General features: G+C 40.4%; 1 protein-coding gene and 1 long non-coding RNA gene across 7 annotated transcripts in view; both read right to left on the bottom strand.

The window, feature by feature from the left end:
* Positions 1–2,616: 2,616 nt before the first annotated feature.
* On the bottom strand, positions 2,617–10,438 carry LOC102019579. The gene is made up of 3 exons (XR_263190.1): positions 10,330–10,438; positions 7,988–8,178; positions 2,617–3,079 (listed from the first exon to the last, which is right to left on the bottom strand). It is a non-coding gene; the product is annotated as an uncharacterized LOC102019579 (long non-coding RNA).
* A 5,189-nt stretch (positions 10,439–15,627) lies between these two features.
* Positions 15,628–24,405, bottom strand: part of Oma1 (OMA1 zinc metallopeptidase) — an 87,389-nt gene continuing 78,611 nt past the window's right edge. For all 6 annotated transcript variants that reach the window (XM_005398493.2, XM_005398494.1, XM_005398492.2 and 3 more), the window contains exon 9: positions 15,628–16,091. In XM_005398493.2, the coding sequence (XP_005398550.1) occupies positions 15,879–16,091 (213 nt within the window). In that variant the 3' untranslated portion in view covers positions 15,628–15,878. The remainder of the gene's footprint in view (positions 16,092–24,405) is intronic.

Below are 24,405 nucleotides of genomic sequence, written 5' to 3'. Positions count from 1 at the left end.
GTTTTTTCATTGTAAAATAGAACTAATGTTTTATTAGTAAAAAAAAATTTGTGGCGTAGGAGAATAATCAATTAATAGCAAAAATAATAAACACATTTAATTTCACCTCTCAAAATGTTCAAGGAAGGAAGTACCAGTGCTGGCTCAGCAACCCAGTGACACTGGGGTTTTGGAGTAAAACTACAGGATTTTCTAGGCTACCACATATTGATACAATATCTGCAAATCTGGGGTAGAACATGTAGGTACAAACAAATAAAGGAAAAGTCTTGTCATCCCTGGAAAACATTTGCTTTCCTTTCTATCTCATTGGTCTGATCTGATCACATACCTATTCTTAGACTGGTTACTGTCTGCTAAGTAGCACTACCATGATTAATTTAGATGTTCATGATGCATTCTCTTAGACAGGTCACACAGCCACCACAGCAATGTGAAGCTTGCTGGGAAGAAGAGTGACCATTGGAAGGGCAACAACAGTACAATAGTATGTGAAGTTGGATAACATACGCAAACTGACACTTTGCTTCATAAGTGTTAACTCCTGCTTACTATTACTGTAAGTGTTAATAAAAAGTAACCAGCAACTCTTTAAACATCTCCTCTCCCTCCCAGAACTTCTATTCACCCTTGATGATGTTCATGATGAGCATGCTCCTTGACAGAAAGACCACAGGCAGGGCTGCCTGACATAACTCCACAGGTGGCACTCACCCACGCACCCTTTGGAAGTTTGCTGTGGACAACTTGTGCGAGCACTAGCTCTGGTCCTGAAGAGGAGGAACGCAGTTCTTTGGTGCCACCTGTCTTCACCATATCATCTTTTCTCACAAGTGGTGATTACTTGCTCTCCTTGGTACATTTGGTCCTGATGTAACTTTTCTCGCAATTTAGTTTTATTTTCATCACTAGCCATCTTCGTAAGTCTCACATATAAACGTGTTAACATCTCGGGTGAAAAGAGGGAGAGGAGTTCCCTTTGAGGGAGAGTCGGTGACAGTAGTAGCCACTGAGCTTGACCACAGGAGCACTACCTGTCACTCGTGTGTCACAGGGGCTGGGGTGAAGAGAGCTCCCCCTCTCTGTTGGGCTGTTTGAAACAGTTTGGAGAGATCTCACCCCAGAAGGCACAGAAATGAGTGTGCACAATGGCTGACTACTAATGTTATCTGTACTAGAAAACACGAGGCTTTGTTGAAAATTTTTCTGTTTGTTTCTTGAAGTTCTCTGCCTCACTAAAGAGTTCCTTAAGTAGAGATCGGGCAAGAAGTGGATCTCCTTTCAGGCTCTGGGGACAAACTCTCTTCTGTAAACCACCTTTGGAAGCAGGTGCAGTATAAGCCAGAGGTGAGAAGGAGGAGGAAGAAGGCAAGTGATGGACACTTATCATTCCTTAATCCACTAGCTTCGCACAGATCCTCTTGCTGGTAGGTATCAGGGAATACTTGGATGGAGAGAACTGGTCTCAGTAGAGTAAATTTTCTAAGGTCTATCTGATTCACAAGAAATTTCTCCATATCACATTCTTTTGTACACTACAAACCAACCAACAACCAAAGGGTGAAACTACCAACACTCAGTGTCTCCAGGAGGTATTTTTACATCAGAGCCCCCAGGGCCTGTAAGGCCAAGGGGTCCTCAACAGTGAGGTCCAGGTCAAGTTGCACAGGCTCTTTTGGTTCCAACCTCCTTGTTTGTGAAGTGGGACCATCACAACCATGCACAAAATTGCTCTAGAAGTCAAGGCAGACATGGCATGACAAGTGCTTCCAGGATGTGGCTGGGAAGGTCTCAGGAATGATTGCAGCCCTTGTTATTGCTCTTGCTACTGCCCCCGGTTTCTGCAGCAGTCTGACCCAGGGGCCCCTGCAGAACCAGTTTCAGTGTTGCCAAGCTGGTCCTGTACCTGCTTTGTCTTCCTGCCTGGTATTCCCTTTGCATGTCAGCTCCAACACATTTCTGTGTTCTGGAGGCTGTGCAGTGTTACCTACAGTCTGTTCTGCCTGTTAAATAAGCTCCCACTCCGGAACAAGCTGTCACATCCATGTAAAGATCATTTTATACCTGGACTATGATTTCTGAGTCAACCCCCCTGCATTGTGGCTCTTAGGGTCACTTTGGATCTGGAAGCTGTGAATAATGGGTCCTGGCTTAAGCCTGGGAGGCTGCTTTAGGGGCAGGTTATGCAGCCTAGAAAGGAAGTGAGTAGCTTCCTCTTGAGCATGTGTATGGCCACTCTGGACATCACAGAGGAACTTCTGTGCATCATGATTAGAGTGCTATGAAGGAGCAAAAAGCAAAATGTGCATGGCACTATTTTACAAAGCCCATTCCTGTGTGAAAGTTGATTCATTAGTTTCTTCAAACAACCCCAGGAAGAAAGGCATCTTAAAACGACTTGCTGTGTAAGGGGCCAGTCACTTCATCTCCCTGAACTTCAACTTCACCATCTGTAAAGTGCGGCTCTGTGCCAGTGTGCAACCATGGCTGCGTAAAGGACAATAAAAATTATTGGGAGATGAGACTTTAGCTCATCACCAAGAAGACCCAGAGGGGCTACCACTTCAGCATAAGAGTGCTTCAGGGAAACAATAACAAGCTGAGAACTCTGTGGTTATTTATTTGTAACTCAAGAACATAAGAAGAAGCATTTGCAACATGTTGTATCAGAGTTTTGGTAGGGGACAGGGACAGAGTGGGATGCTTTGTTACACGACAAATGTCCACGTAGTTTAAATAATTTTATCAGGGCAGGGGGGACACAATGGCCAAAGCAAACATCCCTAAGAACAAATTGCTTTTGATTCTGCTGACTATTGTCCTGCAGATTCTCCTCTAAACTCTTGCCATTTATTCCAGGAACATGGGAACTATTGTCCAGAAAGTCCCTTCATTTTTTTCATTCACTTCAAACACATTTTTGGCCAGGTTCTCCCCAAAATTCTTCTTTTTGGTTTTATGTTACAGACTGGACAAAGGAGGAGGAGTACAGGGTGGAGGGGTATTCGTCTTAATGTAGGAAAGTCATCATGACTTCTGAAGAAAGGGCCTGCTGGAGCAGCACACAGCACTCTTGGCACTGCAAGAAAGACCAGAAAAAAATATTTTGCCAATAGCTATAAGAATCCAGATGCAAAAATTGAGACCAGAGAACCAGTGCTTAGGATTGAGTTGGTAGTAATATCATTGACATGATCCAGAGTAATGTTGCCAGCCTGCATGTGAAGTTCATGAAGTTGGACCTGAATTTGGCCTTGGAGATTAGTACTGCCTCCACCCAAATGTGTATGAAAGGGGCCATGGAGAAGGTGTGGACTCCCCCCAAGATTAAGAATGACTGAAAGGAATAGTGTACACTGAGTGATGCCCAACATCACAACTCAGATGACTCCATGTCCACGGGGCTTGTTGGTGTTCACAGAGCTAGTTGGCAGCTGCCTCAAGGGTGTCAATTCTTTGCAGAATTTCTTTATCAATATTAGCCTGAGTCAGTAATTCTGAGTTTAACATTTTGGAAATAGTCATTTTTGAGCATTTTGAGCAGTTTGGATTCATCGAACTAAGCAAGTGTAGCAGTTGCTGCAATAGTGGCCAATGCAGTAGTTGCAATAATAGTTGCAATCAAAATGCCTAGAAAGTGCTTTTGTCTGATACGTTCAAGTGTTGAAGTAATTTGCTCAAGAGTGGAATTTCCATCCACTCTTGAATGATATTGGTAGGGAGCCAAGCCTCAGCTTACTCTTGGAGTATCATAATGTGTGTAATATTTAGCTCATAAATATTATTATCTGTAACACAAGGAGTTAACCAGGTAGCATTAGTGGGAAAAGAAATATAAAGTGCATTAAAGGGTCTATAATGATGATTAGAGGAATTGCATTTGGTTATTTTGGGTTCGTGATTAATGAGAGCCAGAATATATGGACGGGAAGTACAGATCATAACATGGTCAGAAGTGTCATGAGCAATCCATCTACATGTCGGTAATTATCAATTCCAATAATATGAGGGAAGAAGGGAATAGCTAGGCACCAGAGGGGTTTTTTGATTGGAAAAGTAGATAGCTAAGGATAGGTGTAACGAGGGTCCATGCTGGTGTGCTGCCATAGTAATTAAAAGGCAAAGCATAATTCCAGGCAGAATTAGACCCTAATGCCATCAAATTATGGGGTGCCAAATTTTTGAAGGTTAGGTTATAAGAAAGATGAATGATACAGAGACTGGTGGACCAATATGAAGTCCACCCCATAACTAGACCATCTTCTATAGGAACCCATGGATAAGAACATACGGGAGTGTTAGGTTTGGGGAAGTGCCTGCCAGACACAGGGGAACCTGGAACTCCATCAGCATTAATAAAGACCTGAGGGCAGGTTCCCTTGGTATGGCTCGGCCCAATGAAAATGTGATTCATATACCAGTGGGGGTGAAAGGGACTACAATAAGAGCTAACAGTGCCATTAGTGACTAAGCAGAGGGGAAATTCTTCAGTCAAAATGTACCATTCGTGAGATAGTAAATGCTGGCAATTAATATCCAAAGTGGCCACAGTCCCTTAAAGGGCCGGGAGGGGGCAACCAGGCCTCACCAATAAGAAGTATCATTAGACAAGAGGAGGTTCAGAGTCTCCTTAGGAGACTATATCAAAAACAGGAGGGAAAAGTATATGTGCCTAGTATCCCACACCACTTAATTTTGGTGTACAGCTAAATAGAAGCAGAATAAAAAGGAACCTTATACCTTTGCCATCGTAGAATTACAGATGATTTATGCTACCTTTGCCAGGAAGAGGTTTTCTGGAGTGAGAGGCATGCCAGTATGCTGCAGTGTTTATGCAGTTTGAGCAGTGAGTTGGTCAGTCTCTCCCCAGGTGGGTCTCGATGATTGTATTATAGAGGGAAGCAGATTAGTTCTCACCTGGTGCCACATGATACAGATAAATAGCCTTTGTGGGAACCCAGAGAGGGCTGGTGGGTCACAAAAGAGATGCATGTCCCCTTCCTCCAAGTGAGCAATTCTGTTGGACCCAGCCACTGTGGGTCCAACAATGGGTGACGGTAAAGGACCAATGGTCTGGGCCTGCTTATGGGAATAAAGAATTTCTCTACTGTAGTGAAATCTGAGTCTCAAATTTTAAAATGTACAGCAAATAATGCTTTAGATACTCTTTCTTGTGGAGGGAGCTTCTCCATCTTATTTACCTTTTTTATTTTAATAATTGGGTCTTACAGAGCCCATTAGCTCATTTTATGATTGCTTGACCTGTAGGATTATAATGTATACATGTGACATGGTTAATATGGAAGAGCTGAAAGAAAGCCTGAAGAGAATCCTAAAGGGAATAATATGCCATCTATAGAAATATATTTAGGTTTAACAAGAGGGTTATGATGAGTTAGTCCATTTGTCAAATTTTTTTACTTTTTAAACCGTAGGGATTGACACCTATATAAGGAGCAGATTGTATCTGTTTTGAGCAGTCAGGGGAGGTGCAAATAATTTCTCAGGCCTGTTTATGTGTAATATTAAAAGAATGGAAGAATGCTTTAGCACCTTGGTGAGAAAATTGATGTGAAGCAAGAGCCTCTTTTAAAGAGGTGGAAAGCATAACCAGAGTATCAGCACAAATGTTCCCCTCCACGGTGGGGCCAAGGAGATCACAGTAAGAGCGTACATGAGTAATAGGAAAAGTTGAACTGTGATGTCTAATCAATTCTTGCAGGTGTCTAAATATATGGAAGAGAATTTCATAGTTACATTATAAATAAAGGCAGTTTCAAAAGCCTGTAGGGTTCTTATAACATAAGCAGAAGCAGTGACAGTACTGAGGGATTGCTTAGGGAACTGCTCTTTATCAGTCATGTTTGTCTCAGAAATGGAAGTTATAGCTTTTGATGGAAAGGAGAGGAGAGTTGGGATCTGGGGAGGAGCGACTGATGAGAATCACGGCTGTAGCCCCCTAATCTTTTTTGAACAACAATGAGACCTTTTTTAGAGGGGTAATTTGGGCTCAATCAAACTAACAAGAGAAAAGCTTAAAATAACTGAAGACACATATTTCTTTCTATAAATTGCATCCTCCATAAACCTATTTTTGACCCACTTGAACCTTCTAGTTTTTGCTTCTCTCTCTCTGTCTCTCTGTCTCTGTCTCTGTCTCTCTCTGTCTCTGTTTCTCTGTTTTCCTATCTTGGTAGGGCATGTTTTATCTAATAAATTCCTCTCACAACAAAATTTATCTATTTACTTAAATTTTTCTCCCATATTCTCTTTTCTGTCCTACTTGCTGCTGATGCTTAGATTTTAAAGTGTCTCTATCCTTCTGCCTCTTTTTCCTGTGTTCTCAGGTTGTTATATTGTGAATTTGACTGGCTGCCAATAAATTTTCAAGTGATCTTAAAAAAGTATTTTATCTCTACTGAGGCAGTAGAACAAATTAACCCTATAGTTGTAGTCTAAAACTTTACAAAACACAGAAATGTTTTAAGCACATCAATTAAACAAAATATCAACTTAAATTGGAAAACAAAAGAAAATTTATCAATTAGCTACGATTGGTAACAATGGGCTCCTGTAAATTTAGGGAATGGCATTTATGTCCAGAAGACCATCTAGGCAAAGTTTCAAGAAGAATTTCTATTTATCTTTGCTGTCATAGGCTTAAATTGTTTGTTTTTTTATACTTTGTTGGTCCTCATGACTGAATTTTCCTCCAATGGATGTTTTATGTGTACTCTGAGAGCAACTTTCCTATATATAAAAGAGGTAGTATTTATAGTGTAATTTTCTATTTGGCTCACGCATGAGGTTATTTGGTTACCCCAAATGTTTGTTTTTATCTCTCTCTGTGTCCATTGTGCTGTCCTTAAAAACAACAGTTTTGAGTGTTCTATGTTTTCTGTGCAGAGAAGGAAAATCGTAGAGACAGTGGGTCACTCAAAAATGGAGTGGGATCCTCCTCCTTCTCCCCCAGGATCTGTTACATGCAGGGACATAATTTCCTGGGTGAGTACCCCAATTTTAAAAGAAATGAATTTACTTGTTTAGCTCCAAATTGGACTCCAGAGGCAGGGAGAGTGAGGCTGTAAGAGTGATGCCAGTACAGACAGGCATGCTAAAGGTGAGAACCTGTGTGTTTTTATTTTTAACCTGTAAGAGTCTTTTCTCCCATGATAGGATTTTTAATCCCATTTTTTTGTTTATCTCTTGAATACCAGTGAAAAACCTTCTAAATTACTGCATGCAGACAACAATAGACAGAGCATATATAAAACCAATGGTCCTGATATCAAGCACTTGAGATAAGGTCCTGTCTGAAAACTTATATAAACAGCTCTCCATGAAAATCTTAAGAAGCAAATCAAAGAAGTGGAAAAATTGTTGACCTCAAAGCAAAGGAGCTGCAGGTGTTGAGCACAAGCTCAGATAGCCATGGCATTCTTGAGCCCCTGTAAAAATACTAATAGGAGTTTTTATTTTCTTGATAGATCTGTCTCAGATTAGCATACTTTATTGGCTTGACTTATTTTTTGCCTCTAGCCCTATCTTCCTTCCCTCTCTCTCTCTCCCTCTCTTTCCTCCTTTGCCTCTTCTATTTTTTATTTTATTCCATTTTTTTAAATTTTGTTTTGCAGTTAGATGTTTTTTTAAAAACGTTATAAATGCTGCCTACAATGTTGTGTCTCTTTAGATAAAGTCTGACCCATACCATAGGCAAAGCAGGAGAAATGAAAGTAAAAGGGCAAAGTGAGAAACAAACAACTATTCCCATGCTCCTAGTAATTGAACAGCCAAGAGATCTCCAGGTGATCTCATGATAATAACACGAGGGGGAGGACAAAAACGAGAGATTTTTTTTAAAAAAATATTTTTAAAACACTGCCCTCACTCAGTAATTGGACAGTGATAACCAATGGGTTGAAAAAACCGAGACTGTGACCTTGCCAAGATGTATCAGGTTGTTCATGGCTATCGATGCCTGCCATACCGAGACTAAAATAAAGAGTTTGATGTTCTTGTTCCTTTTCAGGCTCTGAGAAGCTGGTCCTCTGTGCTGATTTGTAGCTGTAGGTTTGTCTTGCAGTTTCGTATCTCACAGCACTGCCTCACTGCTTCTTGGCCTCATGCATGAGTTCGTTCCCCACATTGGGTACCACCTGTCTCGGTGTGTGATCATGGCTGTGTAAAGGACAAAAAAGATTATTGGGAGATGGGACTTTAGTTACTGAGAGAATCCAGATGGGGCTGCTACTTCAGCATAAGAGTGCTTCAGGGAAACAGCAGTGAGCTGAAACTTCTGCAGGTATTTATTTGTAACTCAAGAGCATGAGAACAAAGATGTAGAAGAAAAGCATTTGCAACGTATTGGTCAGGGAACAGGGGCATAGTAGGATGCTTTGTTACATGACACATGTTGACCTAGTTTAAATAATCTGATCAGGGCAGAGGGGACACAATGGTCAAAGCAAACATGCCTGAAAACAAACTGCTTTTGATTTTGCTGATTGTTGTCCTGAAGATTCTGCTCTAAACCCTAACTATCCACTCCAGGAGCATAAGGATTATTACCCAGAAAGTCCTTTCCCTTTTCACATTCACTTCAAATACTCCTTTGACCAGAGTCTCCCCACAGGGCTGCTGGGGGACTTAATAGTGATGTTTGCTAGCCAGCTTCCCAGCTTGGGTTCCCCCACAGTAGGCTCCAATACAAACCTGAGGTGGGCAGTGGGCTCCAGGTAGGGGTGCAGGAGTTACAGTTTATATCTAGAGGTCTGCCCGAAGATTCGCATGTTCAAAGGAAGGATTTCTCAAAGGCAATTACATCATGGGGGCTTACAGCTGACTTGCTGTTAGGAGATGGGTCTGGTCAGAAAAGTCACTGGGGGAATGGCCTAGAAGGGTTCATCTCCCTTTCCAGTTCTTGCCTTGACTCTGCTTCCTGGATCCCATGGCCCTCTGCAATACTGCCTTAACTTGAACCAGCCAAATACGGACTGGAACCTCTACACAAAGCCTTTCCTCTCTTATGCTGTAAGTGCTGGGTGCTATATTGTGTCTCAGTAACAAGCAAAGTGACTAAGACGAAAGGGGAGCCAGGGAGGAGAGAAAAACCAAAGTGCAAGTAAATTAATGACCTGGGCCCCTGGAGCTCAGCCCTGGGACAAATTAGATCAGACCCAAATCATCACATGAGGAGGCTAAGGCCCACATCTACTGCCTGGGGTCCCTACTAGCTGGGAGATGCCCCTAAGGGCCTGAGCCTCTTGCACTGCTACTGGCTGCATCCTGAGTGCCAGAAAAACCCTCAGTCAGTGCTCCCCTGAAACTAACTTTGACAGAGGAGGAAAACAATCAAAGAGTGAAGTAACCTCCTGGTACCCACCAAGCTTCCCGCAGGTCTGTCTGATGCAGACTTGCTCCTATGAGCACAACTTTAAGGTACAGCTAAAGGCAGAACTGTGGAGACTGATGTATTAAAAGACAGGAAGTCACTAGTCTTCTGACTGTGTTGAGAAGCATGCACAAAGCAGTGCTTTGGACCATGGTCAGAAGACAGAGGTGAGGTTTTAGGACAGTGTGGTAGGTGTGGGAACAGAACTTGCTCCATGTCCACATAAACTCACACATGAGAGACTGGGTGACTTGCTCATCACAGCTGGAAAAGAAGGCAGGATTTGAACCCACATCTTCTTGTTTCCTAAACTAGTTCTCCTGAGAAGAGGAGTTAGTTCATTGTGCTTAGCTCAAGTCAAAGCTGGTGGCCCAGATGACTTCTGGTAGTCTTAGGGCCAAATAGGTCTATGGTTTCAGTGGGTCAGAAGTACTCTGGAGAAAAATAAAACAGACAATAGGGGCAGCAAGTGACTAAGGTATGCAACTGGGCTTTCCCACATGATCACTCAAGGTTTTGCAGGCAGAGCTGGAGCTCACGGACCTTGGGGCACTGAGGATGTGGAGAGAACTCTGGCTGCGTGGTGGGGGCCTCCTCCTCTGTTAGCAAGTAAAGGTTGCCCCAAAACTATCTCAGACATTCAAATAACTAGTATTGTTTGCTGCTTGTCCTTATTCGTATAGTTTCCTCAATTCTTTTAACATTTTTAGTAGTAGTATGACAAACGTCTTTTTTAATTTTTACTTTCATTAGCACATGTTTGCAGTACATAATGATCACACTCATAGTGAGGAGCAGGTACAGGTACACAACGCATCTTCATTCCTCTTCTGTCCCCGCCTTCTTCTTTCTCTCCCCTCCAACTCTTGGCCCCCTTCCCATTTGCGGATCTGTACCTGTTTCCTTGAACTCATGGGGCACTTATTATGTGCTAGTACCTGTCTCTGAGGGCTGCTGGGTCCGTTTCTTGAATAACTTTCAGTCCGCTGCTTGGCATTGCAGCTGCTGTTGAGAGATAACAGAAAGTTTCAGAGATTAGGGAGTAGAGAAAAGCTCTAAGCTCTAAAACAAAGTAGGAGCTGCAAATAAGTGTTTCCTGCTATGCTGCCATTTGTGTTCATTTCCTGCATGTGCAAGAACAGGTGTTAAAAACAGTTAAAGCACCCAGGCTTCGAGAACCTGGGCTATCTGTGTGATCTCAGTCAAATGATCATGGTCCTGTAAGGCCCACTGTGCTACCTATAGTTTAAGGAATAGCCCATGGCTTGTATAGTTGTTGTGAGGATAAGGAAAGGCTGTAGGACCTGCCCTTAGCAGAGCTCAACAAATTCCAGCTCTCATTCTCCTGGCCCATCCTGTGGACACTGGTCTGAGGATTCCAGGAAAAAACTGGCCCTGTTTCTCTAGTTTTAAGCACTGGAAGGTTGGGACTGATGGGAGTTCCTATTGGAGCACTCTCCTGACAAGGGCAGATCTGAGTTGTGACAGATCAGGTAAATGGCTGCCTTCTGGCAATGCCCTCTCCTAACTAATAACGCTACCATGTAAGAGTCAGCACAGGTACAGCCCTCTGGGTGCTGTACAAAGCATATACATGTTACTATATTTAAACCCTGTAATAATCCTGGGAACTGGGTAAGGGAAATGTTACTATCCCACTTTCCCAAGGGAAAAACTAAGACTAGTGATGTTGCCCTTGATTCTCTCATAGCTACAATTACATCGTAGAGGAATTAATGGGGAAAATTTTGTTTCTGTGCAAAAACAAAGTGATTTAGAAAATATGTCCTTTGTATAGAACCACAGAGTCCTTAAGTAGACCATCCATCATCTCTAGCCTACAAAAATATGGTTATGCTTTGGGTCTGTTGGTCAAAAAATTAATACGTGTGAATTTTAATTTCTTTTATATTCTAACAAGAGGAAACAATCTGCCAGCTATGCTTCGATACTTCCAAGAGCCTACAAAAAGTTTTGTATTTCTCTCTTACATAAGTAGGCCACCCAAGCAAATTAAAACTACAAATTTCCGTTCTTTTAGCTGGATTCTGGTGATGCCAGAGGTCCTGCCTGGTCTTTGCTGATATTAGAGGTTCTGAGAGCTTGAGCGACGCCACACTGTGACTTCTGCCCTCTGCCCAGCAGTCTCCACTCTAACCCTTCAAGACAGGGCTGTGGTCTGTGGGTCCTCACACACAGAGCAGGTAACAGGAAAGCAGAACTTTGTGATTTGATTCAAAGATTTGATTTGATTCAAAAGAGCCAGTAGTTAAACATTTCTGACAGGAGTCAGGGGGCCAGGATGGAGGGGTAGAAAGCTGAAGTTTTCTTCCAGAGGTGAATGGGAACCATTTCTCACCAGAGACTAAAGAACCCCCTAGACTCTAATAAGTGCATGTTATGAGGTGATTACTTTTACCCTTCATAGATATAAATATGCTTACAATGTGTATTTTTACCACCTGTCAGAGAATTCACCTTAAACAAGGAGAAAGAGGTACAGGCCCTGTTGCTCACTAGTGAGGGTGCAGGGAAACACACACTTTCATCCTCACTGCCTTCATGAGATCTGCCCACCAAAAAGGCATAAGCAGATGAGAAGCACAGATGTGTCAGAAGATGAGGATTTGAATCTCAGTCCTCTCACTCAGGGCCAAGTAGCGCTGGGAGCACACTGCTCAACGTCTTTGAGCTCTGTTCCAGATAAGGAACAAAGGTAATACCTCTTCTCCAAATGTGGTGTTGCAGAAAGAACACTGGGTTACAAAGCAGACTCTAGTAGATCCAGCTCCACGTCAGCCATTAACCCGAAGTTCACACATGGATAATACAACAAATTCCTCCATCTTTGGTTTTCTCTCCTGCCAGTAAATAATGCTATTTGTCTTTCAGTCTTATGTTAGTTTTGAAGATATAACTTAGATTTAAAACAAAAGAACAAGACAAACCTTGTATGGTAAATATACTAATATTAATTCAGCAATATACTAGTGCCATTGTGAAATTTACACTACATTATTTTAGCTGGGTTCAAATACCATTTCAGATCAAACTTGGAGGGAATTCTCATTTCCTTCCTTGCTGAAAGAGGGTAACCATTGCAGGTTTTAATTCTGGCCCCCAGTGGTGCTCCATCCCACCATGAGGCGGCCACTCTGTGCGTGGTGACTGTCCCCCTCCTCCCCTCTGGTGCTGCAGCTGACAGGTCCAAGCCAATCAGGACAAGCCTGCTCCCTGCTGCAGTGTGGAGGGCTCCACTGCAGCAGGAGTGAGGACTGCCACTGTTCCACCCAGACATGCACAAAGCACGAGGCTGCCAGCGGTCAGCTCACCATCACCAGGGCGCAGCGACCAGGATGAGAGACTGCAAAGGAAAAACACACTGCTTGATGACACCATGATCTCTGAATTAAACTATGGCCAAAGTGGGCAGACACACGGGGGCTTCCTGTTAGATAAGGCAACAGACTTTCATGATTGTGAGTTGGTTTTCCTGTTCTTAAAGGTAAAATTTGTTCCTGGTCTTCTCATAGCTTAACCTTAAGGACATTTCAATAACCCTATAAAGTTCAGTTTCCTGACCTACAATGAAGGATAATGTAATCTCTACATATAAGGCTTCACTAAGGTTCAAGAGTGCTTGAAAAATGCTTAGAGTGGTGCTTAGTACAGAACAAGCTTTCAATAAAAATGGTGCCACATTGGGAACTCTACAAGCAGCATGAGGATGAAATGAGTACATTTCATTCAGTCATCACATCCACCAATAAGGACTCACTGTCACACATTTACGGTGTTTTTTTGTTTTTTGGTTTTTCTCCGGTACCGGGAACCGAACTCACGACCTTGCGCTTGCCAGGCAGACGCTTTGCCGCTGAGCTAAATCCCCAGCCCCTGTCACACATTTACAAATGAGGGTTAGAGCTCAGGTAACTTGTCTAGGGTCTCACAACTACTATGAAGCAGAGATTTCACAAAGTATGACTCTTTTTTCTTAATCCTTTAACCAGATGATAAATACTGGTGCTGAGTAAAATATTAACTGAATGCCTACAATGTGCAAAGAACTATTATGAGGTATTAGAAATAGAGAGGTAAATATACACATTGTGCATGCATGCATATGAGTTTCTGGGCATTGGATCTAGGGAACTCTACCACTGAGCTACATCTCAGCTCTTTTTTGTTGTTTGTTGAGAGGCAAGATTTCACACTAAGTTGCCCCAGCTGGCCTCAAATTTGCAATCCTCCTACCTCAGCCTCCCCTGTAGCTGGGACTACAGGCATAGGCCACCATATCCAGCTACACATTCTCTTTTAGTTTCAGAGGACAATGTCTATCCAGATTATGACTATCTAAATTATAAAAGAGATTATACTAAACTTACGCCTTGAATTCACTAGCCTCCTGCTCCTAATAACCAGTCAACCTCTAAATCCTATAGGCTGAGGAAAAGCAGAGAATAACAACAAAGTTCTACAACTAAATGCAGAATATAGTACTCATGTAACAAAAGTATACAGTTTACATTCAAATTGTTATTTAATTTCTCTTAAAACCCTGAGCCAAAATGTAGTATTTCTTTTATATTTGACTCTATGGGTTAAAAAACACCTCTTACATACATGCTATGAATATATTACCTATGTATTACCTTTGCTCTAATACAATGTCAACTTGTATGTTTTCTAAGAAGTCTGAACAACACAATTAGATGTGACAATGAGATGGAAGAAAAATAGATCAGGGTTTCCACACATCATTTTCTTAGGAAATCTGCAGGGAAATTGGTGTGTTTTACTGGTTAGCTCTAAGTGACTTCCTCCAAACATCTTTACATGTTACACAGAGCCTCTTACAAAACTTCAATCACCACAAGTGTAAAGAACAATAGAATAGAGAACAGTTCCTGTAAACCTCTCCCTTACAAGTGTTGTCTTTTCTGCAGGTCAAGAATTACCTTATAAGCAATATGCAATAAGCCATGAAAAGCATAAACAGACTCTGAATTTGTCTTCTCAGCAACCAGGTAAATGTTTTGTCTAAGTAAATTGAACAGAGACTTTATGGGCTTTCACGCACAGAGAAAGCCCACTCTCCTACTTGGCCTCACACCAGGCTTCTCACTTCGATTTTCATAGGAGGGTCTGAGAAAGATTTGGACAATTATTCTGCAGATAGCACAAGTGCTCTCTGATTTTATAGTTTTGTTTACCTTTATCAACACCATCCATGCGGAAGCTAACAAACTGAGAACTGATTCATTCATCTTTCATCGTTTAGTCTTAGATATCCAAGAGCTGCGGAAGATGGACAGAACAGTACTCAGACAGGTACAGCTTTGCTTTCTAGGTGAGACACTGGGTATAGAATTTAACCTCTCCAATGCCTGTTTCTTGGTGTAAAATGAGAAAAGGTACTGCATAAGGTCATAGAATAAATGAACCAAATGAGGCCCAACTCATTGTACATAACCAGTAAATAGTTGTTTCTTTCCCTCTTAATTCTGTAAGAAAGTATTTACTTAATATAAATGTTACAAGAAAAACATTCCTCTTAGGACTGGTTGTAACTTGACAATCACTAGAGTTCCCCATTTGGTAGTACAAAATAGTAACTTGTGTTATAAAATCTTACTTCCATATGTATACAGTACATTAATTTCTGGGCATTATGGCTGTTCTTCTGCTGTCTTTGTCTGGCAACTTCTTGATGTCTTCCAGCTGGGGAAATGGCCTTTGGGGCTGTAGGCTGCCCTACCCTCCTGGTGGAACCTTCAGTGAGCAGTGGCTGTTCTGAGAACGCCAGCCAGTCTTCAGCTGCAGTACTGGTAAGGAGCTAATATGACACGATTTCTGTCCCGACTTCAGAAACACAGTGTGACTGCATAAAGACGATCTTCCCTCCCCATCCTGCTGCCTGCTCTATCACCTGGGCCACTTGCACCTCTCCATGAAAATGGCTTCTCCCGCTTCTGCTGACAGCCCTTGCCTTCATCCACAGGCAAAGACCTGGAAATCCTCTATCCAAAGTCCCGGTGTCCATATAATCCTCCCCCGATGCAAACCATTTCCCGCAAACAGCCTGCTAGTTTCCTGTTTCATCATAACTACCCAGACCCAGCAATCTAGTTTCAGCTCAGGTGGAACCCTCTCTGCACTAACCATCACCTCACCTTCAGCTTTCCCACCCACAGGGGCCTCCCTTCCAAACCAGCAAAGCAAGTGTAAGAGAGTAAAGATGTATAATGTAAATTTATTCTGTGACATTTTCCTCACTGAAGATATTCTAAAATAGATTAAAATACATCAATATTTCATGAAAAATAAATACCTAGAAGAATTTAGATAATACAGTATCTGTAATAAGCATGATTTGACCCTGAACATCCATTTTTTTATTTCAAACATCATTTTTTAAAAAGTAACATAAAAATGGTTAAGATTACTGTATTCTTCACATATTCTGAGTCTCATAAATTTTAATTCAACTCCTAGTTTGCTTCTCAACTACGTATGTTAATGGTATTTGCTCCTGTTTTTGAGTGGGAAGAGGATCCATTTTCTGTTTCTTAACAGTGGTATTTCGGTCTTCTTTTTCCAATTCTTGACGAAAACTCTTCATGCTGAGTTTGAATAGTAATCGAGGATCTGGTCCAGAAAGTGGTGGGCAATTACAGACCTCTCTAATATTCAGAGCCTGTGAAGAAAGAAACAATGCAGTTTCTACTATGCTCTAAACAAAACAGTTAAATATAAGAATACATTCTTTAGTTTCAGACTAAAATTTATCTTCATCACAACACATAAAAGAGAACCAGTGATAATTACTTTTCCAAATTTGCTGAAATAAGTACTTTAAAAACAACAGTGACTGTATCTGCTGCAACTACCAAGTGCTCTGTTGAGGATAAATAAGTCTCAGAGACAGCACTGGCTTCCCACAGCTCCAGCAGACTCTAGAACGACCACTCATATAAGCAAAGACCTGAAGACTATAAGGTTGTGTCAAGACGGTCGAACACACATCTGAACACACTGAGAAATGATACCCACAACTGAACAGCTTGGGTGGAACTGATGCTACTAACTTAGGAAACAAGAAAAATGAAACGCAGAAGGGAAAGGAAAAATAATCACAGTACACTATGTGATTCAGCCGTAAACTGTGTTCAGTTCAAAACACCAGACCTCGATCTGACCACAAATCGCAGTCTGATTATTTAGAGAAGGGCACAGCTGGACAAGTATATGTGCATGAGCAGGGCATGACAGTGTTTAAGAAGGTGCTTAAGTCTGGTCATCTTGAGTGGAAAGTAAGAAAAAACCTAAAGCTGCAAACTTAGGAAACATCAATGTAAGAATGCTGAGACATAGTGGGAAAACCAACAATATCGTGCAACAGAGCTGACAATAGTTACCACCAAAAGTGAGGACAGGGTGAGTGACTGCTGCTTTAAGTAATGTGCCTTAAAGAACTAGTTAACTCTTCGGAATTGGTTACTTTAAAATACTAAAACTAAATTTTAAAACTTTATTAGTACAAGTTTGCAATACATACAGTTTAAAATCATTTTGAGGCGTGGGTACACATACCTAATACAACCTGTTGCTTTTTAAAATCCCATTCCCTTTCTCTCTTCTCCTTCCTTCCTCTAATTTTTTTTCTTTTCATTCTTGTTGATATAATTAATCTTAGCTCAAGTTTATGAAATACAATGTTCACATTCATTGAGGCTGTGTGGTTTCTGTACATGGCATGTCTTTATTTTATTCATTTCCCCTTCCCTCCTCCTCTCCTCTCACCCATGTTCCCTTGGACTCCTTCCGACCTGTAAGACACCCATCCCCTTGACTCCTACCATCCTTTATTTTTCTCTTTGTACTTTGCTTCACTCAAATGAGAGATACCATACTGTATTTAAGCTTGTGTGTCTGGTTGATTTCACTCAACATTATATTGTCTGGGTGCATCCATTTTCCTACAAAAGTCTTGAATTTGTCCTTCTCTACAGCTCAGTAGTATTTTATTATGTATAGATACCACACTTTCTTTACCCAGTTGTCTGTTGATGGGTATACATTCTGCTTCCAGAATTTAGCCATTATGAATTGTGCTGCTATAAACACTGGTACGCATGTATCAAGGCATACCAGTACTTAAAAGCACGATGTCTTAAGCTCTTTGGGGAAGATACCAAGAAGCCAGACAGCTGGGTCATATTGAATTTCAAATTTTAGTTCTTTGACAAATCTCTATACTGATTTCATAATGGTTATACTAGTTTACACTCCCACCAATCACATAGGAGGGTTCCTTTTTCATTCCAGCCTCACTAGCATTTGTTACTTTTTGATTTCTTGATGATTTGCTTTTCTGGTGTACAACAGAATCTTAGTATTGTTTTAATTTGCATTTCTGGAATGGCCAGAGATGTTAAATATTTTTTCATATATAATAAAACTGTGGACTGCAACTAACTTTTTTTGTAAGACAAGCAAGCATTTCAAGTAAATTTTAACAAGATCAATAAGCAATGTCTTGTGATACTAGTACATAACATCTAACATCACATGATCACAAATGAGCCAATGGTCCTTCTTTCTCTCCCTCTTCCCCTCTCTCCCTTCCTCCCTCTCTCTGCGGGATTGTAGGTGACATCTTCCCAACAGCAAGAGGTTATGGAGGAGATCTCTTCTGCAGAGGAGGAGAACAAGCTGGAGGAATCCTTCACCTCAAATGAGGTTAGGGACATGTGTAAAATGTAGGAAACAGTATAAAATTTTGTAGAAAACATGACCCAAATAAGGCTGTAGCAGTACAAGCAATGAATCTATTTAATAAGAATGCAATGTCACAATTCCCCAAATCCTCAAAATCAGGAAAAATCAAGTGCCATTGGATAGGATTTTTGTTAAAGCTGCGTGGAAAGGAAAAGATTGCACTGAGCCAACAGAGACCAGTGATTCTGCTAGTGACAGTGACAACTGTCCTACATAATAACCTTCCTCTCTCATCTCCCTCCTATCAACCATGAAGGTTTTCGAAGTGCAGGTTTATTTATTTTTCTTTATATTTTGTATTTTATTATCTTATATTATAGTATCTTACTGTAATCATTTTTATAAGAATTTTTTTGAGTTGTGGGGTGAATCATTTGAGTTTCCATTATTTCTTATGGGGAAATTTGCTCTGACGTACAAGTCCTTTCGACTGCAAGTATGTTTCCAGAATAAATTAAGCTCCCAAAGCCAAGGTTTTACTGTATATACTGGTCATTTGTACTTCTTTTCTACGAAAAAGAAGTACAAATTTCTCTCTTCTTTCTCTGTTTATTTCATTTGCCCATTTCTTGACTGGCTATTTTACTTTAGGTGATCTAATTTATTTGAGTTCTTTATATATTCTAGGTATGAGTCCTCTATCTGAGGAATAGCTGGCAAAACTTCTCATTTTGTAGGTTGTCTCTTCAGTCTAATAATTGAGACTTATGCTGAACAGAAAGCTTAATTTGATGTAATCCCATTTGTTCATTCTGCTGTACAAGAAATACTGTACAGTTGGGTTCTGTTTAGGAAATCGTTTCTTACACCTATGACTTCAAGTGTTCTACCTACTTTATCTTCCAGTAGGTTCAATGTTTTTGTTTTAACGTTTAGATTTTTGATTCATTTTAATTTAGTACATGGTGAGAGATATGGGTCCAGTTTCAATCTTCTGCAGTTATCTAATTTCCCCAGTACCACTTGCTGAATAGGCTATTTTTAAAGAAAAAAGTCAGTATTTAGGGAGTTTTAAAAACAGGTAAGTGGGAGGAAAGAATTCATACTTCTGATTTTTTGATGGTGATGTATCTTAAGGGATTAAATAAGGCAGGAAAGAGACAGTAAGACTTCGGGGGAGATATCAAATCTTAGCCTGGGCACACCAGGCTCCAATGGTAAATATTTTAGGGCAAAAAAGGCAGACAGACCGTGACAGGAGAGACCCTCTAGCAACCTTGGGGAAGAGCACTGTGAGAAGGAGAAAGAATGCAAGGGAGGTGGGTGTGTACCTAGGTGCCCCAGTGTAGAGGCCAGTACAATGAGCAGCACAGGAGGCAGGAGCAGACTGGGAATTTACAGGTCACAGTGTGGGCATACATTGTACTCTGAGTAGGTCTGCTTCTATTACTTAGGAGTCTATGGCAAAAATGCAAATTGAGGCCCAGATACTACGTGTCTAAATCTACAAGCTTCAACTCAAGGTCATAAACTACTGTATAAAATACATTCTATTCTCCTGCTTTGAGGAATAGCCATCCAAAATTACTTGACAAACCAGGTGCAAAATTAAAATTCTACAATTTCAGAACGTGTAAGGCCGAGGAGAGCCTATTCTAGCTCCTGCCTCCAAGCTGCTGCCTGCGATCTTCTCCCATCTCTGGATGAACAACTCTATGAGGACCTAAGGGAAGAGGTCTATGTGGACCCTGGAAGCAGGCTCAAATATAATTGGGCAAGAAACTGCATTATCTCAGCCACCCAGAGTGCAGTGTGGTGAGGCACGGCTTCTTAGATGGGAACACTGCCATGGGAGATGGAGGCATGCAGCCAGAGATAGTCAGAAAGGAGTTCTACAAATGGATGGGCAGGAGTCTGGGCTAGGAGCCCTTCTGACTGGTAAGACTATACTTTATCAAACTAAAGAGGAAAAAACAGTATTTAATGTGAACTTTTCAGGTAGCAGGGATTTTGTGTTATTTTCCTTTGTATCTCACAACACAATAGATTCAGGTTAAATAAATGTCCAGGTAAATTGAATTGAAATAAAAGAAAATGTTTCCTTACTACAGCACTGCAGTGAATTAAAAGATCCTGAGCTAAAGGGTGACTTACACTGTTCAAACAGGGACACCTCTGAGGGGAGAGGGGATGATATTGAGATTCACACCGAGACATCAGGCAAAAGCCAAGACTTTCTTGGCAAAAACTGGGACATACACTCACTGCAACGTTAATTCCTTCGAGACCATGTTGATTTTCTTTTTCAAGTGTGAAGTTTCCCTGTCATGGCTGCTGTACCACATGTGTAAGCCTCACACTGGCACTGGTAAAAGGGGAAACTAGTGTTCAACAGGCAACATCTGGCACAGCTGAGTTTAGCAATGAAACACACAAAACAGCAAAGAGAACAGAATGCCATCCTCCATCACTTTTGTGTATTTGGTAAAAGCTCTTTCTTAGATCCTCTCACTTACTGTAGAATACCACACTGGAGTAAGGTGCTAGGTACACATCAGTGAGAACAAACAGCTCTAATTTCTGTCCTCATACATTTCATATTTCTATACTATGGGACATTTCAGTTGTTCCCACAGTTTTACTTGGCTTTTATGAATTACTTTACTATGAGAATCTTTTTAAAAAAAAAAAACCTTAGTTTTTAAACTCCATTTTGTTTTACTTTAAGTATATCCCCAAAACAGAAGGATCTGATAAAAAAAAAAAAAAACTAAGAACAGATTACATTTTTATAATATGGACCAGACTGCTTCTACCAGAAATCCTTTTTCAACTTATAAAGTTGTCCACAACTCAGGCAAATCGGAGTTTATTCACAACCAGGATAATGAAGTTTTATCATTTTTAGCCAGATAATCTAATAACTTCAAGTCTAAGAATCCTTAGAAATTATCAGCTAAATTTTATAGATGAGAAAATTGATCCCTAGAGAAGCTAAATGACTGGCAGAAAACAAAAAGCTAGCTTGGAATACTCTTCTAACAGCTTTGCTTGCCAAAATGTGGAAGCACCCAGGATATCTTCCAGTACAGGCATAGATAAATACACTGTGGTACATCCAGACAACTGAGAATTATTCAGCTCAATGAAGAAATGCTCAGCCAAGTCCCAAAAGGACACAGAGGAACCATCAGTGTGTGTTCCTGAGAAAAGCCAATCTGAGTAGGCTATAGGACAGTGGTGGTGAACCTATGGCACACGTGCCGCAGTGGCTGTTTCTATCAATGCAAGCTATAAAAGGTTCGCCTTCAATGCTGTATGACATTCTGGAAAAGGTAAAGTGATGGATACAGTAAAAGATCAGCGGCTGCCAGGTTTGGCATGGGGGGTAAACAGGCATGACATATTCAGTATGGTACTGAAAAGGTAGAAACGCACCATTATACAGTAGTCAAAACCCACAGAAGGCCTATTACCAAGAGGAAGTCCTAGTATGACTACAGACTTTGAGAAATAATGATGGGTTAATATGGTTGATCAGTTATAATAAATGTAGCACTTAGTGCAGGATTTTGACCACATGGGAGGCTGTAATTCTGGTCAGGTAAGAAATCTCAGTACCTTCCTCTCAATTTTGCTCTGAACCTAAAATTGCTCTGAAAATAAGTTTATTATGAAGAAAAAAAGGTGACTTGGAAGTAAAAAGCTAGGATTAGAACCTGCTTGTTTTTAATATTTTTTTGCCTTATAAGCTTTTTATGCTAATGCTTTTGTATCATCTGATGCTTCCTGAATAAAACTTTTATTTAATAAATGTACTTTGGAGATATCTAACCTATGTTCATTTAATTGCTTAAAAATTATATATTCTTCATGAAGGTTTCCTATCATTACTTTTTTATGTATAAACTATTTCTTTCTTCCCACTACCTAGTAAAATCCTATTATAAACCATATATATTTCTATTATACCTTCACCTATTTTGTAGTGTAAGATTTTTATCTAGTACCTTAGTAAAATATTTTTCTAGGTTTTTTGTTTTGTTTTCCATTCTATATTTATTTTATTACATGTCAGGGTGCCAACATCATTTTACTTTTTTAAATTCAAATCTCTTATTAATTTCCCAAACTACAGATAGACTATATCTTTGTACATCCTTTGCTTTGTTTTCCATGTTTAACTATTGCATGTAATATACAATAAATCCATGTTGAATTTTTAAACATTTATAGAACATTAGCTATGAATAAGACATTATGATAAATGTCATAAGGAAAACACTTAAGGGTTTATAGTGTAATTATAATCAGGAAGATACTTACATACTTCTGAGAATCCCCAGAAAGGCCTGAAATACATTTGGAACTGACCAGCCTAAAGATTTCTTTATTTTTTTTTTTTTTTTTTTGGTTTTTTGGCTTTTCTCCGGTACCGGGAACCGAACTCACGACCTTGCGCTTGCCAGGCAGGCGCTTTTGCCACTGAGCTAAATTCCCAGCCCCCAGCCTAAAGATTTCAACTAGAAGTAAAAGGACTTACTGTTCACTGATCATTTTGTGTCTTACATCGTGCCAGGTATTTACATATGTCATCTAAACTGATGTTATGGTGTGAAACACTTAAAATATTGAGCCTAGTGTAGAATGCTTTACCATTACAATCTTTTATAAAGGAGCAAGGCAAGAAAGAGGATATCAGGATCTTACCCACACAGATGTACAAGTACATAACACAAGCAGCTTGGAGATACTATCTTAATTTTACATATGAAGAAAACCAAAAGCCAAGACTGCTAAGTCACTGCCATTTTTACAATAGCACACCCTATGAGCATCTTTTTTTCATTACTAACTATAATTTCCTACATGCTAATGTTCTACAAAGGAGTGGAAAAGCTATTCAATTCTACTGCTAACTTTTTTATTTTTAGCCCACTATTATATTGCTAATTTTTCTCTCTAACTACACTTCATGGAGTCACTTAAATGTTTCTCAGGCATTTCAAACACCATCACAGGCACTAGGGATGCAGCAATGGAGCAAGGGCCTTAAGTTCTAAGATAGAAGACAGATAATAAGTGAGCTAATAAGCTCATTTTAGTTAAGCCCACAGAGGTGGTCACTATACTGTATTAAAGTGTCAAAAATGAGTGCATGGAGGACAGCCTACTTGACAGAGGGACCAGAGCAAGCTCTCCAGGGAGGTGTGAAGAACAGAGGAAAGGATATTTCAGGCACAGAAATGAGCAAGAAACTGTGAGGAGGAATAAGTTTGATATGAAACAGCTGGAATCAAGGAAGCTCGCAGAAAGCAACAGGTTGATAAAATTAGAGGGGCAAACAGTGTCCAAATTATGTGACTTAAAGACTGAACATGGAGTGGGATTTTTACTCAAAATTAGTTGATAAACCACTGGAAGGTTTTAAGCAAGGAAATTACACTGAAAAGATCATTCTGGCTATGTACTACAAACAGGCTGTTATGAGTTGAGGTGGGAAATCAAGTAGGGAGACTAAAACAGACTGTAGTAACTAGTACAAAGGCAGCTTAGGCTGGATACAGTGGTGCACACCTGTAATCCCAGCACTTGGGAGGTTGAGGCAGGAGGATTGCTGCGAGTTTGAGGCCAGCCTTGGCTACAAAGTGAGCTCAAGGCCTGCCTGAACTGCACAGTGAAACCCTGCCTCAAAAAGACAATGAAATAAAATAAAATAAAATAAAATAAAATAAAATAAAGGTGGCTTGTACTGGGCAGAGGCAGTTGTGAAGGAGGAGAGCACAGACTCCCATCGCACTGAACACTGTGGAGGAAGTCAAAAGAGGCTCTCAGGGACAGGAAACAGAAGGAAAAGAACCACCAAAGTCGACTCGAGAGTTGTCTGTGCTGAATGGCTTCTCTTCCTGTCACCCATGAACTGGAGAATGATTTACTTGCTCATAGTAAATAATACAGTACTGTAATATTTGCTAGTAAATAACCCAAGTCCACCAATTCTTTTTTTGTGTGTGTGTGGTGCTGGGGATCAAATCCAGGGCTTTGTGAATGCTAGGCAAGTAATCTGCCACTGAGACACACTCCTAGCCTCTATGTGTTTAAAGGTATTTTTTATCAATATGTCAAAAGTAAATCATTTATGCTCATAATATAGCAGAAAATGAATCAATACTTAATAATGTCCCTTTTTATATTTTGTACCTAGAATTAATTAGTCCCCAAATAATTATTATTTGAACTTATGAAAAAATTCTGCAAATAAACCCCTTTTCAGGGTATTTGCTCTTTTC

This window comes from Chinchilla lanigera, unplaced genomic scaffold, assembly GCF_000276665.1.
Source record: "Chinchilla lanigera isolate Chin_1 unplaced genomic scaffold, ChiLan1.0 scaffold00063, whole genome shotgun sequence".
NCBI classification, from domain to species: Eukaryota; Metazoa; Chordata; class Mammalia; order Rodentia; family Chinchillidae; genus Chinchilla; species Chinchilla lanigera.
The sequence above is the reverse complement of the archived record's forward strand: the minus strand, read 5'-3'. Positions and strand labels throughout refer to the sequence as shown.